This window comes from Mus pahari, chromosome 14, assembly GCF_900095145.1.
Source record: "Mus pahari chromosome 14, PAHARI_EIJ_v1.1, whole genome shotgun sequence".
NCBI lineage: Eukaryota > Metazoa > Chordata > Mammalia > Rodentia > Muridae > Mus > Mus pahari.
This window is the reverse complement of record NC_034603.1, coordinates 65628010-65647597: the sequence shown is the minus strand read 5'-3', so window position 1 is coordinate 65647597 and position 19588 is coordinate 65628010. Positions and strand designations below refer to the sequence as shown.

The 19588-nt window shown below is 38.9% G+C and overlaps 1 protein-coding gene across 6 annotated transcripts in view; it reads right to left on the bottom strand.

Annotated features, from left to right (window-relative positions):
- The window catches only part of Cdk12 (cyclin dependent kinase 12), a 75745-nt gene that overhangs the window by 49272 nt on the left and 6885 nt on the right, over positions 1–19588 (bottom strand). For 5 of the 6 annotated variants that reach the window (XM_029545690.1, XM_029545691.1, XM_021212124.2 and 2 more), the window contains exons 2-6: positions 17815–18690; positions 11555–11731; positions 9310–9449; positions 7450–7620; positions 4207–4396 (exon numbers count right to left, since the gene is read on the bottom strand). In XM_029545690.1, coding sequence (XP_029401550.1) covers positions 4207–4396; positions 7450–7620; positions 9310–9449; positions 11555–11731; positions 17815–18690 — 1554 coding nt within the window. The remainder of the gene's footprint in view (positions 1–4206; positions 4397–7449; positions 7621–9309; positions 9450–11554; positions 11732–17814; positions 18691–19588) is intronic. The other variant, XM_029545689.1, reaches the window with a different exon arrangement.

The following is a 19588-nucleotide window of genomic DNA, read 5'->3' as shown; positions in this document are numbered from 1 at the left end:
CACACAAAGAAAATCTAAATTATAATGGTGAAAGACATAGCTATGAAAAATTTGCTGGACTTTAACACCACCAGCAGCTAATACATTTGCTGCATGAATCGTATGAGTATTTCTTTACTTGTTTGGTTATTATCCATTACTTCTATATGTACAAGTCATGGTGGTGTGTGTGTGTGCATGTATGATATGTATGGTGTGTGTGTTTGTATGTACATATGATGTATGTGTGTGTGGTATATGTCTGTGCAGCTAGAGAAATACCTGTAGCAGTCAGTATACCCCTTCCACCCTGTGAGTTGTGGGTGAACTCTTACCATGCTTGACAACAAATTCCATCTCACTGTCCCTTACTTTTTGTGGTGCTGGAATTAAACTTAGAACCTTAAAGATAAGGTCTTATAAATCATGGTAGCCTAAAACTCCTATGTGGAAGTACTGCAAAAATTTGGCATATATACCAGAAAAACAAAGAAACAAACAAGCAAAAAACCCACTATTGTTTTATTCAATATACCCTGAAAAACAAAATATCTTCAATCTTCAAGTACTCAATGGTTTTTTTGTCTTCGGAACCCACTGTCCATCTCATTTTATGTCCATTCCTTACCTATGCTGCATATCCTTACCTCTCAGCACTGATGTCGCCTTTGATCCTTATGTGGCAGACTTTTTGCTTGAGTGTTATAATCTGTAATCTGACATCTATGACTACTACCTTTGTAAGTATGACTATATTGTAGTTAACATTTTACTTTTATTCCTATCTCTTTAGCCATTTCTCTTGGATTCTACCCATTTTAATGTTTAGACAGGGTCTCATGTAGATTGGATTTGCCTCAAACTCAAGAGAACCACTGGCTTCTACCAACATGCCTGACTTAAAGATAAGATGTTTTCCCACTCAGTGCCACATATGGTACACACAGTTTTTTGGATTTGTTTTTTTAAAAGATTTTTTTAAAAAAATGTATGTGAGTACACTGTCTCAAACACACCAGAGCGGGGTGGTGGCACACAATTTAATCCTAGCACTTGGGAGGCAGAGACAGGCGGATTTCTGAGTTCGAGGCCAGCCTGGTGGTCTACAGAGTGAGTTCCAGGACAGCCAGGACAACACAGAGAAACCCTGTCTCGAAAAAAAACAAAACAAAACAAACAAACAAAAACACAGAAGAAGAGGGCATCGAATCCCATTACAGATGGTTGTGAGCCACCATGTGGTTGCTGGGAATTGAACTAAGGACCTCTAGAAGAGCAGGCAGTTCTCTTAAGCACTGAGCCATCTCTCCAGCCCAGAGGCCATCTTATTGTAAGTATATACAGTATATTTATACGAATATGTGTATGTGCATATGATTTTACACATACCACATATATGCAAGAGACCAGAAAAGGATACTGAATTGTTTAGAACAGGAATTATAGCTTATTGTTAATTCTTTTGTGCACACTAAGAACCAAACCCTGGCCATCTGCATGATCTTAACTACTGCCGCATCAACCTAACCACTTTGATACTTTTAGCAGGTTTCACTGCCTTCAGTCTTGCACCATATAGTGAGTGCCCTTCTAAAACAGAAAGCCAGGTCAATACAGGCTCAAGTTGGATATACAATTTACATCTCAGAACTTGGGGACTGAAGCAGGATTACTCTGTGATAGAGAACACGCTATGGAACAAAGACCTTTGTTCATAAATAAAAACAAACAAACAAAAAACATTAAACCAAAAGATGAACATTTTGGTCTTTTTTTTTTCCTTTTACTTATATAATGAATTATCATAGAAACCAAGCTAGCTCTTCTCTCCTATGTCCACATTCAGCTCCTATACCAAGTATGCTGCCATGATAAACTAGGCCATATGCTATAACCACCTAGTGAATATGTTAGAAATGGGAATGTATTCATTTGTACAGCTACTCACAAAATCCTCAGGGCAAACCATGAAAGAACTGGTGAATACTTGTACTGATGGAAGAACACGTTTCTCCTGTGGCACTTAATAAAATGTAAAAACTGAGCCAAATACAGTGGAACCCGCCTCTAATCCCAGTCCTTTTAGAGGCAGAGGAAGATGGATCTCCGATAGTTCAAGGCCAGCCTAGTCTAAACAGCGAGTCCCAGAACAAAAAAAAAAAGGTTTTTTTTTTTTGTTGTTGTTTTTGAAACAAGGTCTTGCTATGTATTCCTGGTCTTTACTTGAGAGATCCACCTGCCCCTGCCTTCTAAGGGCAGGGATCAAAGGAATGCACCACTATTCCAGGAAGATAGTCTTCATAGTTACTGGACAAACTTAATGCATGTTTCTCCTGCCCCAACCTTCCAAGTAGCTAAGACTACAGATGAACTAGCTATTAAAGATCTAGACTTAAGAGTAATGGACTTTCTCTTCCGGAGGTCCGGAGTTCAAATCCCAGCAACCACATGGTAGTTCATAACCATCTGTAACAAGATCTGACGCCCTCTTCTGGAGTGTCTGAAGACAGGTACAGTGTACTTACATATAATAAATAAATCTTTAAAAAACAAGAGTAATGGGTTTTCACCTTTAATAAGAGATTTTTGAGTTGTAGAGTGATTTAAAAACAAAAACGAAACAAAAACCGAAACAAAAACTGAAACAACAAAAGACCTCTTCCCTCAAACCAAACCCAACTTTCTTCATAGTAGGCCTTACTAAACTGCCCAAGATGCCAAACTCCTGACACCCCCACTTTAACTTTCCTAGAAACTGTGATGGTTAAGAATGTGCCCACAGTTCCAGTTAAGATTTAGTATCTTTACATCATGTTTGCCTCACAATAAAGCCACATAATTTACTTTACTTAGACACCTTTAATGCCATACCAATTGAACTAGAGATAAAAGTAAGCTCCATAGTAAGATATATAAGAACAACTCAGCTTCACTTTAATGTGCTGTACTTTTTGCTTTAGCAATAATGCTATATTTATAGTTTTCTAAACACTGTTTTGTTTTGTTTTTTCTTTTTGAGATAAGAGTCTTGAAGTTTCAAGCTGGCCACGTAACTGGTATACAGTGCTAGGAATCAAATCCAGGTCATGAGGCACACTGGCAAGAACAGTCTACTAATTGAGATACATACATTCTAGCCCTACTTTCAAACCCTGAATGATCCTCCTCCCTTAGTTTCTTAAGTCATGAGACTATGGGCATGTTCTCTTTCCTGTGTAAATGCTTTTGTATAAGCAATACTTTCTGCAGAGATTTTGCTTCTTCATTGATAGTCTTTCTGATAAATTTCTATTTATTCTTCAAAACTGAATGTTCTAGGTAATTCTAAATTAAGGAAACATGGAACTAATGTGTGGTGGTATATGCCTTTAATCCCAGCACCTGAGCTAGACTGAAACCTTGTCTAAATCAAGTAACAATGAAACATACTTACTGAATTGAACATTAATAAATGGGTTAGCTCTACTACTAAACTCAGCTCCACAGTGTATACTACCAAACTTTCTGTGTTAAGATTTAGAGGCTGGAGAGATGGCGCAGCTAAGAGCACTGACTCCAAGAAGTCCTGAGTTCAATTCCCAGCAACCTCATGGTGGTTCACAACCATCTGTAATCAGATTTTAAGCACTGTTCTCATGGGTCTAAAGACTGTTTTTTTTTTTTTTAGACAATTTCAGGTAATCACACCTGGCTGTTTATTCTACCTCCTAACACAACCACCATGCAAGTTTGTGCCTGTGAGAGTAAGCGAGAGAGAGAGAGAGAGAGAGAGAGAGAGAGAGAGAGAGAGAGAAAACAAGCACAGATAAAGAGGCAGGCCTGTTCCTTCCTACTAAAGAATATTAAGAACCCAATGTATATTTAAGTTAGCTCTGGTAATAATACTATTTATTGACCATATGGTATATTCTCTAGTAGATCAATCCCCTAGAATTTTAGTAATTAAAAAATATTTGTAACCAGGCAATGGTGGCACATGCCTTTAACCCCAGCACTTGGGAGGCAGAGGCAGGCAAATTTCTGAGTTCAAGGCCAGCCTGGTCTACAAAGTGAGTTCCAGGACAGCCAGGGCTAAACAGAGAAACCCTGTCTCAAAAAACCAAAAAAAGAGAAAACATTGAACATCCATGCAAAGAGAAAAAAGTTGTACTGCTTATAATCTTAATTATCTAGGTAAGTCAAAAAGAAAGGGAAAAAGTGATTAGCCTTACTTGGTTACTATGTTACCTGTTATTCAGCAAAATGTTAGAACATTTAATATCCCGATGGAGGAAATTCTTTTTGTGACAGTAATCCAGTCCTTCCATTAGCTGTTTCATGAATGACTTGATATGGTCCTCAGAAAAGTGCACCAAACCTGATTCAAGCAGTCCCATTAAGTCATGGTCCATATATTCAAATACAAGGTAAAAGGCACCTATATAACATGAAAAAGAAATGTTTAAATGTTGACATAACAATCCTCAAATTTGAATATAATTTGAAGTTAACCACAGTCCCTCTGGAACAACCCCTTAATTTTATAGAAAAAGGACCTAAATTAGATTAATAAAAATAATTTCCCTTTCTAATGATACACAATACCACTGGAAATAAATCTAGATTCCTATACTACTGCTAACAATTTACATTCTGAAAAAACTGCTACCATTAATTTATATACGTCATGATTAAAGTCTGTTAACAATTACAGACCCTAGGCCAAATCCAAATGAAATCAGCTACTTACTCTAGTTTTATCTTGTATAAGATAACCATGCCCTTTTATTATAAATTATGAGTCCCCCCCCCCTTTTTTTTTTTTAAATCTTATTATTTAAGAGTCTTGCCTGCATTTATTATCTGTGCACAATATCCTTGCCTGGTGCCTGGCCAAAAGATGGTACTGAATCCACTGGAACTGGAGTTACAGATGGTACAGATGGTTCTAAAATGACCTGAGTTCTGGGAAGCAAATGAAGGCCCCTTGAGCCATCTCTACCTTCCATACTCCCTTTTTTGAGACAGGTCCAAGACTGACTATGCAGACTAGGTTGGCTTCACAGGCATGGGCTGCCACTGACTCCTGAGCACAACTCACAAGTACCTATAATCATAGCTCCTGAAGATCTGGCTCCTTCTGGTCACAATGGGCACCCACATACATGAGGCATAAACTCAGATTCACACATAAACAAAAATAAAATGGAAAACATTTTAAGTAAAAATAATTGAAAGATGTTGTCAGGATTGCTCAGCGTTTTATCAAAGAACTTGGCTTGAAAGCCTCACAATTTGAGTTTCATCCCCAGAGCCCATTATCAAAGAAGAGAAGCAACTCCTGAACACTGTCCTCTGAACTCTACATGTAAGCAATGCACACACTGCTTATGTAAGCATATGATGCTGTTGCTGATAATTTACAAAAAATAATTCAGAATTACAAGTCATTTAATCATAGCTTCTAAATACATAAATACAGATGAAAGAAGCACTTGTAAAAGCAATTTGCAATTTATCATACTGAAATCATAACATGAAATACTAAACTTATAAGCTGAGGATATAGCTCACTTGGAAGTATGCTTGCCCAGCACGCATAAGACATTGGGTTTGTATGTTTTTGTTTTAAAACAGGGTCTCACACTGTAGCCCTGACTAGCCTATAACCTAGTATGTAGAGCAGGCCAGCACTGAAACTGCATGTCTCACAAGCGATAAGATTAAAGGCACTCAGCACCATGCCTAGCAAAACCAGGGGTTTGAGCCTAATCCCTAGCACCACATAAACAAATGTGGTAGAGAAATTAAAGGACATCCTACACAGAGTATATGAACAGCTATATGAAACCCTGTTCTCAAAACAAAACCCTCCAGGTTTATAATTCTGTTCACTAGGAGCATAAAAACAAAAAAATTGAACCCAGGATCTCAAGTGTACTAGGAAAGTAATCTTTAACTTAGCTACATTCCCAATACAAGGCAGGGATTCTTTTTTGTTGTTGTTGTTTTTGGTTTTTCAAGACAGTGTTTCTCTGTATAGCCCCGGCTGTCTGGGAACTCACTTTGTAGACCAGGCTGGCCTCGAACTCAGAAACCCGCCTGCCTCTGCTTGCCAAGTGCTGGGTTTAAAGGCGTAGCGCACCACGCTTGGCGGCAGGGACTCTTAATAGAGAGTAGGCTTCAAGAACTTTTTCATATTTCCCAAATGGTATGCATTTTTTTTTTAGAGACCAGAGAGAAAGAGGAGGAGAGAGAGAGAGAAAAGGAAGAGATAGAGAAGCAGACACAGAGAATGAGGGAGTACATGCACACATGCATGCAAACATACGTGCATGAAGATACTCTGGCTCAGAGGTATACATGGTGTGAGAGTTAAAGACCTACTCCAGCTTACAGTCCTCTTCTATCATTCTCTACCTTATTTTCTGAGAAAGTCTTGCTAAACTCAGAGCTTACTATTTTGGCTGGCCAGTGAATCACAGACATTCACCTTTTTCTACCTTACAAAGTGCAGGGTCAGAGGCATGCACTGATATGCTCAGCTTTTCCTTGGTACTTGGGTCCTCATGATTGCATGGTAAGCACTTTACCCACTGAGAAATCTCCTCAACCCCATTACACTTCTTTTTTCCTTTCTTCTTCATTTTGAGGGAAGAGAAATGATGAGGGGCAGGATGGGGACACAAGCATTGTCACAGCTTCCCTAAAATTTTAAAAATAGTCCACAGTTCCATCAAAGAAAGACTGCATTAAAGTAAAGGAGTACGTTGGAATAGATGGAACTAAGCTAAGACCTACTAAGTTAAGAAAAACCCTTGCTCTTGCAGAGGATGGAAGTTGGGTTCCCAGCAACCACAAAGCGTGGCTAACACCCACCTGCACCTCAGGCTCCAGGAGATCCAGCCTTGTCTACATAACAAGTTCCACAACAGGAAGGACTAGAGAGACCTGGTCTATTTAAATGAATAAATAAGAGCGCTTGTAGCTCTTGGAACAGATCTTTGTTCAATTCCCAGAACTCACATGGCCACTTACAATCACTTGTTAAAACAAGTTCCTGAGCATCTAGTGACCATTCATACACATAAAAACAAATAGATCTTTTTTTTTTTTTAATAGGCTTAAGTGGTGCCACAGGCTTTTAATTACTGCACTCTGGAGTCTGAGTTCAAGTTTGAGGCTAACTGGGTCTACATAGAGAATTCCAGGGATAAATACATGTTGGGTGCAATGGCGCATACATTTAATCCCAGCATTTAGGAGGGAGAAGAAAGTAGATCTCTGAGTTTGAGGCCAACCTGGTTTACAGAATGAGTTACAGAACAGTCAGTATTATAAAGAAACTGGGCCCACCTCCACCACTGCAAAACAGAAAAAAGAGAGATGGAGGAATGGTTCTATGGTTAAGAGAACTTACTGCTTTTCAAGGCACATTCAGGTAAAACCTCATACAAATGAAACTAAAGTAACGGAAATCTCTTCTATTACCTTTGTCCTTCTTGAAATCCAGTGCATCTTGTTTGTCTGTGACAATTTCCTTCATGTTTACAACACTCTGATGAACTAACTGACGAAGAATCTTGATCTCCCGGATGGCCGTGATTGGGAAGCCCTCCTTCTCATTGTCTAGCCGAACCTTCTTCAGGGCTACTAGTTCTCCTGCAAGAAATAGATGCAAACTGACACTGTAACCAACTTACATTCTTAGTCCTGGTTATGAACCAGCATCACATGTCCTCACCTGCACAGACTTTTCACATAAAACCTCTGATTTCCTTCTGGTTTTTAAGGGGCTGAGATTGAATTGAGAACCTACTAAGCATGGCTTCTACTATAGGGCTACCCAACCAGTCTTATTTTTAATGTTCTCAATTTTTCATATAGATTCATGCTGATATAGAATCTCTTCTTGAGTCAGTATGAGGTTGCATACCTTTAATCCCTGAACTGGGGAGGTAGAGACAGATGGATCTCTGACTTTGAGGCCAGCCTGATCTAAAAAGTCAAGTTCAGGGTAACCAGAATTGTTAGACAAATAAATCCTGACTTGAAAACCAAACCAAAGAAAAAATACAATAATAAATAAGTGAATAAATATATAAACAATATCATTCTTTTCCTCCCCAGATTTCTCATTTCTAGGACAGGGTCTTGATAAGCAGATTAAGACATCTTCAAGGGCTGGTGAAATGGCTCAGCGGGTAAGAGCACCCAATTGCTCTTCTGACGGTCCTGAGTTCAAATCCCAGCAACCACATGGTGGCTCACAACCATCCGTAACGAGATCTGACTCCCTCTTCTGAAGTGTCTGAAGACAGCTACAGTGTACTTACATATAATAAATAAATAAATCTTAAAAAAAAAAAAAAAAAAAAGACATCTTCAAGTGCTCTGCTTCGCACATGGTAGAACAAGAGAACAGACTCCCTGCCAGTTGTCCTCTGACCTCCCAACATGTGCATGACACAAATATGCCCAAAGACAAAACAGACATTCATTTGTACTCACTAAATAAATAAAATACAATACCCCCCCAAAAAAAACCACACACAAAAATTTTGGCAAGTAAAAAATAGCTCAAATAAACTACAAAGGCTGGGATTATAACTATAGCCTTTTTGATACAGTGTAGTGCAAGCTGTAGGTTCAAATCCCACCACCAAAACACAATACAAAACAAAAAACAAAAACCACCACCAAGTCAAAACAATAAATATTCAAAATAGTCAACAAATGTAGAGAATTTAGTTTTGGGCAGCTTATATTGCTGAAAATCAAACCCAGGACCCCACAACAAAAGAAAGAAGAAAAAGAAAACAAAAGAAAAAAATCAAGAAAAAAGAAAACAAGAAAACACACACACACACCAAACCCAGGACCTCACAAATGTAAGGCAACCTGTCTACCTCTGAACTATATCCCTTGTCCGAAAAGAGCTCTCTGGTCATTCATGGAATCACACAACTGTAGACTGAAAGCTCCAGGTGGTTGGAGACACTGTCTGAACTATTCACACATTGTCATTATTCAAGGGTCACTGACAAGACAATGCTTACTCATCATTCGCTGGGTTTGGTGCTACAAATATTCTAGAGATGATATAAATGACACAGAGGATGGGCATAGGTGTTACATCCAAATATTGCCCTATTTTATGTAAGAGAGTAGGTTCAGGGGGGTCCTGGAGCAAACACACTAAGAGATGGCCAATTTATTCTTTTGGAACATTTTAATCTACTTAGTAATAGTAAAAGAACAAATTAGAGCATAAAATTTATTTTAAAACATTAAAATATTAGTAATTGTTAAATTATTACACTTCTGGCATCAAGAATTTTAGGGAAATACCTGTGTCTTTGTCCTTGGCTTTATATACTTGGCCATAGGTCCCCTCTCCAATAATCCCAATAATGTCAAACTTGTCCACACAGCGCTTCCCCCAATCACTTTCTGTTTGTCTTCTTTCTCCATAACGAGGACAACAAATTCTAAAAGGAAAAATCAGTAAAACTGTTATCTTTTGCCATTACATAACTGGCTTCTTGCAAAATTATTACTGAAATTGCAGAAATGGAAGAATGAAATAGTATCTATCAATAGTTATCATAGAATTCTGGCTTCAAAAGGTACAAGGTAGTGGCTAAAGCTGGCCAGGGTGGTGTCTCCCTTATTTTTGTTTGTTTTGAGACAGGGTCTCACTGTGTAGCTAGCTCTCTGCCTGCTCTGGAACACAATAGACCAGGCTGGCCTTTACTCAAGAGATTAACGTGCTTCTGTCTCCCAAATGCTGTAATTAAAGACACTGCAATCTCTAGTGAGTACTAGGCCAGCCAGGGATACAGAGCTGAGACCCTTTCTCAACAAGAAAAAAATGTCGTCTATATTGGTATATTGGTGAAGGAGAACGGCTCCCGTAGAATCATACACTTGAGTGCTTGTCTTCAGGAGTAGGAGTCTTTGATAGGATTCGGAGGTATAGCCTTGTTGAGAGAATTATGTCACTGGAGGTAGGTTTTGAGGTTTCAAAAGCCGAAGTCAGGGGCTGGAGAGATGGCTCAGTGGTTAAGAGAACTGATTGCCCTTCCACAGATAATTCCCAGCAACCATATGGTGGCTCACAATCATCTGTAATGGATCTGATGCGCTCTTCTGGTGTGTCTGTATACTCATATAAATAAAATAAATCTTTATTAAAATATTTAAATAAGAGGTCTGGTGAGATGGCTCAGCAGGTAAGAGCACTGACTGCTCTTCCGAAGGTCATGAGTTCAAATCCTAGCAAGCATATGGTGGCTCACAACCATCTGTAATGAGATCTGACGCCCTTTTCTGGAGTGTCTGAAGACAGCTACAGTATACTTACATATAATAAATAAATCTTGAAAGAGAAGAGGGGAGGGGAGGGGAGGAGAAGGGTAGGGAGACCCAAGCCAGGGCCAGTGTTGCTTCTATTATCTATAAATCAGACTGTAGCTATTGCTCCAGTGTCTGTTTGCATATTTCCTGCAAATATGAACTGACTCTCTGAAACTGTAAGCAATCTCCCATTTAATTGGAGAATTAAATGGTTTCTCTCATAAGAGCTACCTTGGCCATGTTATGTCTTCACAGTAACAAAACTAAATAAGACAGGGATCCTTCCAAAGAAGATAATATTCCCATAAAATTGAAATAAAATATGTATTGATTGGCTCTCACTTCTATGAGTTATGGATGATATATAAATTTTAGATATGAACCAAAAGAGAATATTCTTAAATTAAAGAGCAACAACACTGGGCGTGGTGGCGCACGCCTTTAATCCCAGCACTCGGGAGGCAGAGGCAGGAGGATTTCTGAGTTCGAGGCCAGCCTGGTCTATGAAGTGAGTTCCAGGATAGCCAGGGCTATATAGAGAAACCCTGTCTCGAAAAAAAAAAACAAAAACAAACAAACAAACAAAAAAAAAACAAAAAACAAGCCGGGCCTGGTGGCGCAGGCCTTTAATCCCAGCACTCGGGAGGCAGAGGCAGGCGGATTTCTGAGTTCGAGGCCAGCCTGGTCTACCAAGTGAGTNGGCAGGCGGATTTCTGAGTTCGAGGCCAGCCTGGTCTACCAAGTGAGTTTCAGGACAGCCAGAGTTATACAGAGAAACCCTGTTTCGAAAAACCAAAAAAAAAAAAAAAACCAAAAAACCAAAAAACCAAAAAACAAACAAAAAAAAAGAGCACCAGCTTCTCTTCCAGAGGTCCTGGTTTCAATTCTCAGCAACCACATGGTGGCTCACAACCAGGAATGAATTCTGATGCCCTCTTTTGACACGCTGGTGTACATGCAGATAGACCACGTGTATACATAAAATAAATACACAAATCTTTAAAAAAATTGAGAGGGGGGGTCCCTAAGGTGATGGTAAGATGACTCAGCAGGTAAGAGTCATGAACCAGCAATCAATTTCAAGCTTCTATATGGTGGCTTTCAAATGACTTTAACTGCAATCCCAGGGTATCCAGCACCCTCTTTTGGTCTCCTGGGACATGCATGTAAAGCACAATCATTCATGAAGACACCTATGTTCATAAAATATAAAAATTAAACATCCTGTAAAACTTACTTTGGTCTCTTTTTATATGGTTGTTGAGGTGGTGTAATTGCCTTTGGCTCTGGAGAGTCTGGAGGAGATGGATCTCCTCCTGGTAGCTCAGGAGGAAGAGGCAAGTCTGTGAGTAAGTGGCGAGTCCTCTGTTCCTTCTCTTTCTTTGCAGGCTTTGAAGGAAGCATTTCTTTTGGACTAAATAGAGATGAGAAAATTAAAAAAAATATTCAGAGACTAGGCAAACAAAGTTTTCAAAGAATATTATAATGCCTAGCTATTTAAATATTACTAAAATTTTTCTTTTGGGAGTTAGAGAGATGTTTCAGTGGTTAAGAGCAGAGGTGGTTCTTTCAGAAGACTTCGGGTTCAATTCCCATCACCCACATGACTGTTCACAACTGTGTGTAACTCCAGTCCAAAGGAATCTCATTGCCCTCTTTTGACCTTTTTGTGCACCAAGTGTATATACCTGGTACACAGACACAAATGAGGCAAAACACTAATATCCATAAAATAACAATAAATCTTAAAAAAAAAAAAAAAAAAAACTAAACAGATAAAACTTGGGAGCTGGAGACATGACTCAGTGGTTAAGACACTAGCTGCTCTTCCAGTTTAATGCACAGCAACTACATAATGGCTCAAAACCATCTATAATGTGATCTTCATGCCCTTTCTTTTCAGGTGTACATTCAAGGCTAAGCATTCATATAAATAAGTAAATCTTTTTTTAAAATTCTACAAGAAATTAGTACTTGAATGTACTTAATATTTAATATTAATATTGTGTTATTTTAATTATTTTATTATTGTTTTATTTTAATTATTATTAATAATGTTTTAATTTAAACTTAATTTTTTTTTAAAATTTGGATCTGTGCACTATATGCATGCTATGACAACTGTCAAGGCCAGAAGAGAGCATCAGATACTGTGGAACTATTGTTATAGATGGGTGTAAATTGCTATGTGGGTGCTAAGGATAGAATGAGGTCCTATAGACGAGCAGCCAATGCTCTAAATCACTGAGCCATGTCCCCAGCCCATTGTGGTAAAGTTCTTGCCTAGCAGGTCCTAGATTCTGGGTTAAATGCCCAACACCTGATGAAGAAGAGGCAAGAAGGGTCCAAACTTGGCCAAGTATATAGGCAAGAGAATAATTTATTAAAAGAGGCCACAGCTATACAGCAAGTTTTAAGGCCAGTAACCATATGTGATCCCGTTTCAAAAATCCAAAAATCAAATCAATTCAAAAACTCTAATGGAACACCTGATATTCCTATTTCTGATAAAATAAAATGTACAAAGGAAGTTGGATTGAAGCTCTATAATTCATGAAACTTACTTGTAATAAAAGATTTAAATGAAAGAGGTAACTAATACTACTTAAAAGACTTAGACAAAACATAGGGAAAGGAAATACTAGATCAAAGTGTTTTACAGCTAAGTTTGAAAACAAAACTCTGGAAAAAATAGGTATTTTAGTTTTTTGGGGAACAGACTACAATGATCTATAACCACACAAAATAAAAACTCTCAAACTAAAATGGTAAAAAGAGAAAAAATTAAGGCTCTGATAGGACTCACACAACCAGCAAATTGTAGTAGTATGGAATGGAATGGAATGGAATGGAAAGGAAAGAAAGAAGGAAAGAAGGAAAGAAAAACAGGCAGGTAGGCGAGAAGAGAAAGAAAGAAAAAGAATAGAGGCCTGGGAGATGGCTCAGTGCTCTAAAGCACTGACTGCTCTTCCAGAGGTCCTCAGTTCAATTCCCAGCAACCACATGGTGGCTCACGACCATATGTAATAGGGTCTGATGCCTTCTTCTGGTGAATCTGAAGACAGCGATGGCATACTCACATACATTAGATAGATAGATGGATAGATAGATGGATAGATGATAGGTAGGTAGATAGATAGATAAATTAAAATTAAAAAAATAAAAACTAAAAAATATGATGACTTATAAAAATCCAATGTTTAACAAATATAGCTCTTACTGTAAGGCACTAAATATGCCAGATAGGGAAACAGCCTGACATAATGAAAAAGAAATTTATATGCCAAAATAATTACCAGGAAATACTGATGTACATAGACTACATATACAATTTCTCCTTATCTAGTTTTCCTGGTTTCTCATTCATACTTTTTAGATTTCCAGGTTGCTTTAAGTCTGTATAAGAAACAGTTGACTCCTATCCCAATTTTACAATTTTGAAATTTCTGTTAATTAAATTTAAATTAACCTGTAGGTACAAATATAACCATCTGTCACCTGACTTGTTAATCAAAGCACACAAGAGGCATAAGCAAATGGATCTACAGTTGAAATTCAGGTCAATCAGACCTGTTTTTGAGACAGGGTCTCTCTATATAGCTATTAACTATACCCTCAGGTTCTAGGCTAAGAACTCACACAGATCTTTCTGCCTCTGCCTCACAAGTGCTGGGATTAAAGGAATGTGCCACTTTCCTGGCAGCATGTTTTGTTTGTTTTGTTTAAAGGTAAGTTTCATCCTGTACCCCTGAAAGGCTTTAAAGCAGAACAGACTGACAGTACACTTTCTGTAATGTTTCTATTTTAACCTACTGAGTGCTGGATTTAGAGGCATGTGCCGCCTCTTGGAGGGAAAAAGGAAATTTCAATGCTCAGGCTATGAAGCCAGAGGAATCCAAGAGTTCAACGTCAAAGGGGTTGCATACTAAATTCCAGAACAACCTGGTCTACTAGCATACTGGAGGACAGCAAAAGCCACAGTGTCTTGACAAACAAGCAAAGAGGAAAAATTACAAACACAGGGCTGGAAAGATGGATTAGCAGTTTATGGAGAACTGGGCACTTGCATATTGGCTCACAACCATCCTGTAACTCCAGCTTTAGAGAAATCTGACACCAATGGCCTCCTATAGCACCTACTCTCATGTATGTAATACTTTGACACATATGTACACATAAAAATAAATCTTTAAGAAATAATGTATTTTAGCCAGGCGGTGGCACACGCCTTTAATCCCAGCACTTGGGAGGCAGAGGCAGGTGGATTTCTGAGTTCGAGGCCAGACTGGTCTACAAAGTGAGTTCCAGGACAGCCAGGACTACACAGAGGAACCCTGTCTCGAAAAACCAAAAAAAAAAAAGAAATAATGTATTTTGGTTCCAGCTATGTTCTTAAAACACTTCTAATCCCAGTACACAGGAAGCAAAGAAAGGCAGATCTCTGCTAGTTCCAGGGTAGCCTAGTCTACAGAACAAGCTACAGGACAGCCAAGGCTGACAAAAAACAGTCTCAAAAAACAAAAATGAACAAGACAAAAAAAAACTTTTTGAATTATCATTAACCAAATTCATTCACTTGTTCTGTCACCAGTATAAACTTTATGTTATCAGAATGTTGTTTTATTTTTCTTCTGATTATCTGGATTATTTTATTATTTTGTCTGTATACCACATGCATTTAGTGACTGCAGAGGGCAAATACCCTGGCATTGGAGAGACAGATAGTTGCAAACCACTATATGAGTACTGGGGATTGAACACTGGTCCTTGGAAAAAACAACCAGTGCTCTTTACCATTAGGAAAAAGCAGCCAGTACTCTTTATCATTAAGGCATTGCTCCAGCCTCTCAACTCTCCTGACCCTAATGCCTTGAGCAATTTTAATTATTCATTAAATCTAATAACCAATATTGAAAGGGCATATAATCCCAGCATTTGGGAGTCAATGGGAGCCCCTCCAACACTAAGCAGTTCCTCTATATCAGCATCCTGAGGGCTAGCATGGCAAGTGGCCACAAAGCCTAGTTTAAAGGTCTCAGTCAGAGTGTGTGTGTGTGTGTGTGTCTGTCTGTCTCTTATATTGCTATGTGTGTTGTAATTGCTAATGTAGGACTCTAGACATGTGCATAAGTTGTTTGTATGTGCAAGTGTGGAAGCCAGAGGCAATCAAAGGTGCTCTCAAATTTTATTTTTTGAGACACTATCTCTCACTGAATTGAATCTCAATTGTCCAGTCTAGCTGGCCAATAAGCCAGAGACTGATCTCTTTCTTCCCTCAGTCTCAAGAAAATACAAAATCTTCATTTCCATTTCCTACCTTTAATAATTTATGAATAATAAATAGATAAATAAATAAATAAAACAAAACAATTACTCAAAGGGGGGAAAAAACAGTTATCAAATACAATAATGACATTGGGTTGGGCATAGAGGCACCACTTTAATTTTATTTTTGTTTGGTTTGGTTTGGTTTGGTTTTTGGTTTTTTTTGAGGCAGGGTTTCTCTGTGTAGCCCTGGCTATCGTAGAACTCACTCTGTAGACCAGACTGGCCTCGAACTCAGAAATCTGCCTGCCTCTGCCTCCCATGTGCTGGGATTAAAGGAGTGCGCCACCACTGCCCAGCAGTAGCCCTACTTTTAATCCTAAAACTCTGGAGGTAGAGACAGACAGATTGATGAGTTCCAGGCTAGCAAGGGCTACATAATAAGACTGTCTCCAAAAAACCCAAAATATTTAAATACTTAAATAAAAACAAAATAACTAGCTTTGGTGATGAGTAACTATAGTCCTAGCGCATGGATAGCTCAAGAAGGAAGATGTCTGAAGGCCAGGAGTTCACACAGACTAGATAATAAAGTAATACCTTACCTCAAAAGTAAAACACTCTCTCCACTCCCTACTCTTTCCACTATCCACTATTATACTAGATCATTTTTAAGATGCACTGAAGGTAGTCTAAAAGAATATAAATCTTAAGAACTAAAAAGAATAAACAGGACTGGAGAAATAGTTTAATCAGTAATGTTTGCTACCCAAGCAAGGACTTAAGTTTGATCTATAACACCTATATTCAAAAATGGGCAAACTGGGCGTGGTGGCGCACAACAGATCTACCTGTCTCTGCTTCCCAAGTATTGGGATTAAAGGCCTACTACACCCAGCTAGATAAGCCAGGCAGTGGTGTCTCATGCCTTTAACCCCAGCAAGAGGAAGGCAGATTTGAGTTCGAGGTCAGTCTGGTCTACAGAGTGAATTCTAGGACAGCCAAGGCTTTACAGAGAAACCCTATCCTGAAAAACCAAAAATATTAAAACAAAAACAAGATGGATGACCTTTGAATAACACTTAAGGTTGACTTTAGTCCTCCAGTTGATCACGTACATTCACACACACACCCACATATCCAACCCATCATCATCACTCAAATTTGATGTATCCTAACTTTGAAAATTGGTTTTCAATTTAAGATAAGCAGAACTTATTTTCTAATTTACAATGAAGTTTATGACAGGAAATACAACTCATCCCCTAGAAAATAAAAGGACAGAATCTCAACAGAAAAACCAGTTCAGACTACACTTCTTGGGGTGGTGAGATGGCTCAGCAGGTAAAAGCACCCGACTGCTCTTCCAAAGGTGCAGAGTTCAAATCCCAGCAACCACATGGTGGCTCACAACCATCCTTAACAAGATCTGGCGCCCTCTTCTAGAGTGTCTGAAGACAGCTACAGTGTACTGTACTTACACATAATAAATAAATCTTTAAAAAAAAAAAAAGTCATACATGCACGCACACTCAAAATAAATCTAGGTTGGGCAGTGGTGGTACATCCACTTACACTTAATTCCAGCACACAGGACAGACAGGCAGGTGTGGGTTCAAGGCCAGTCTGGTCTACAGGGTAAGTTCCAGGATAGCTAGGGCTACACAATGAAGCCCTCTTTCAGAAATACCGCACCCCCCCCCACACACACACACAAGACCCCAAAACACTTTACATGAAAAGAATTTATCAGGTTTTAAATTTTAATTCCTGTCTGGCGTGGTGGTTCACTTCTATAATCCCAGCATTCAGGCTACTGAGGCAGTTTAGCTACCTGAGACTATACAGTGAGTTTAACAAGACTCCATCCCTGCCCCTAACCCCAAAAGGTGGCCATCAAGATAATTCAGCAGGTACTTGCCACCAAGCCTGATGTCTGATACCCAAGATCCACAGGACAGAAGAAAATTGATTCCCCCCAAATTCTCCTCTGGCCTTTGCACTAAGTCAGTATACACACTAAAAAATAAAGAAACGTAATTTTTTTAAAATGAAAGAGAATACCCCACAAAGTTCTAATATTCTATTCTCAAGCAAGAATGAACTTTTCCACGAAAAAACAAAAATTCCTAATTATAAAAGAATAATTTAAAGATAGTCTAATAGGCTTAGAAACTTAAAATATATTATAAATCATAAGACTGACTTCTTCCATCCTATTATGAAACTTACCTATCCATGTCATCATCTCCAGGTAATAGGGGAGGGAGGGGCAGAGGAGGCAATGTTGAAGTTTTCAGGTGTGGAATAGCAGCTGTTACAGACACTTGAGTCTTCATAGAAACCTGTACAGGGGGCTGAGAATTTGTCTGAGAGGATAGAGTAGATGTCCTTGGGTGGGGAGAAGAGGGTAAAATTGACGTACTTGAAACAGGAACTTGACTAAATGGTGGTTGGGGAGGAGGCAGAGGTGGCTGCAGTGGAATAGCTGGTAGTGGAGGCAAAGGTGGCAGAGGGGGTGTCTGAGGTGGAGGGGTAGTAGATGGTAAAGGGGGTGGGGAAGTAATTGTGGGAAGAGGTGGAAGGGTCTCCTTTTCTGATGTCTCTGTCTCCTTTGAAGTAACAATCACCTCTTTCAGTGCTACAGGTTTAGCGTCCTTTGTTCCCTGTGCTTTCAAATCCTTAACAGGATGCTTCTGCAAGTTCTCATCCAACTTTACTTTCCCTGTATCTAAACAATTTTTTACCTCTGTGTTTGAATGTGCTACATTAACCAGTTCAGTATCTGGGGTAGATTTTTCTGATTTTATACTTCTGGGTAACTTTTTAGACTCTAACCCTGACTCCTTCACCTCAAGTTTCTCTTTTTTAGGCAAAATTATAGGTGAACTCTTGGACTCTTTTCCATCCATTTTTGCTGCTGCTGCAGCTGCTGCTCTTTCCTTCTTTTTTCTACTGAGTTCAGCTCCCAAGCTGGAATTCAATGGAAGCCTGACAGGTGAGATACTGGAATGACGACTGCGTGACCCGGATCGCTTCTTTTTGCTATGAGAAGATGAGTGTCTTGAATATGCAGGACTTCTACTTCTGGACTTCATGGATTTCCTACTGGAAAAGAAGAAAGGCAGTTTAAATACACAATATATAGTGTTATAAAGAGGATTACAGGCCAGCAAAACAGGGTCTAGAACTATAAATTTAATCCCCTGAGCTATCAATTCTAAATGTAGATTAAAGAGAAACATGATGGCACACTCCTTTAATCCTAGAACTTGAAAGGCAGGGTCACAGCTGGGCAGTAGTGGTACATGCTTTTAATCCTAGCACTTGGGAGGCAGAGGCAGGCGGATTTCTGTATTTGAATCTGTAAGTTCAAAGACAACTTGGTCTACTGTCTTTTAAAAAAACAAAAAAGTGGGGAAGGAATGGGGTGGGGAGGGGCTGGCTCAATGATTAAGAACAGTGGCTACTTTTCCAGAGGACTCAGGTTCTAAACCTAAACCTCACATGGTGGCTAAATGACTGTTACTCCAGTTCCAGGTATATCTAACCCCCTCTGAAGGCCTCTCCAGGCACTGCAAGAACAAGGTATATAGATATACAGGCAAACCACCCATACACACAAAATAAAAATGAATAAACAGCAATTAAAAACAAAAAAACAGGCTGGAGAGATGGCTCAGAGATTAAGAACACTAACTGCTCTTCCTGAGGTCCTGAGTTCAATTCCCAACAACCACATGGTGGCTCACAACCATCTGCAATGGGATCCAATGCCTTCTTCTGGTGTGTCTGAAGACAGTTACAGTGTACTCATCATATACATAAAATAATAAAATCTTTAAAAAAAAAAAAAAAAAAAAAAGTCAGGCTTTTAACACCAGCCCTAGGGAGGTAGAGGCAGATGGATCTCAAGGACAGCCAAGTCTACAGAGTGAGTTCTAGGACACCTGGAGCTATATAGTAAATCCTTGTCTCAGAAAAGACAGAACAACCACTCTAAAAA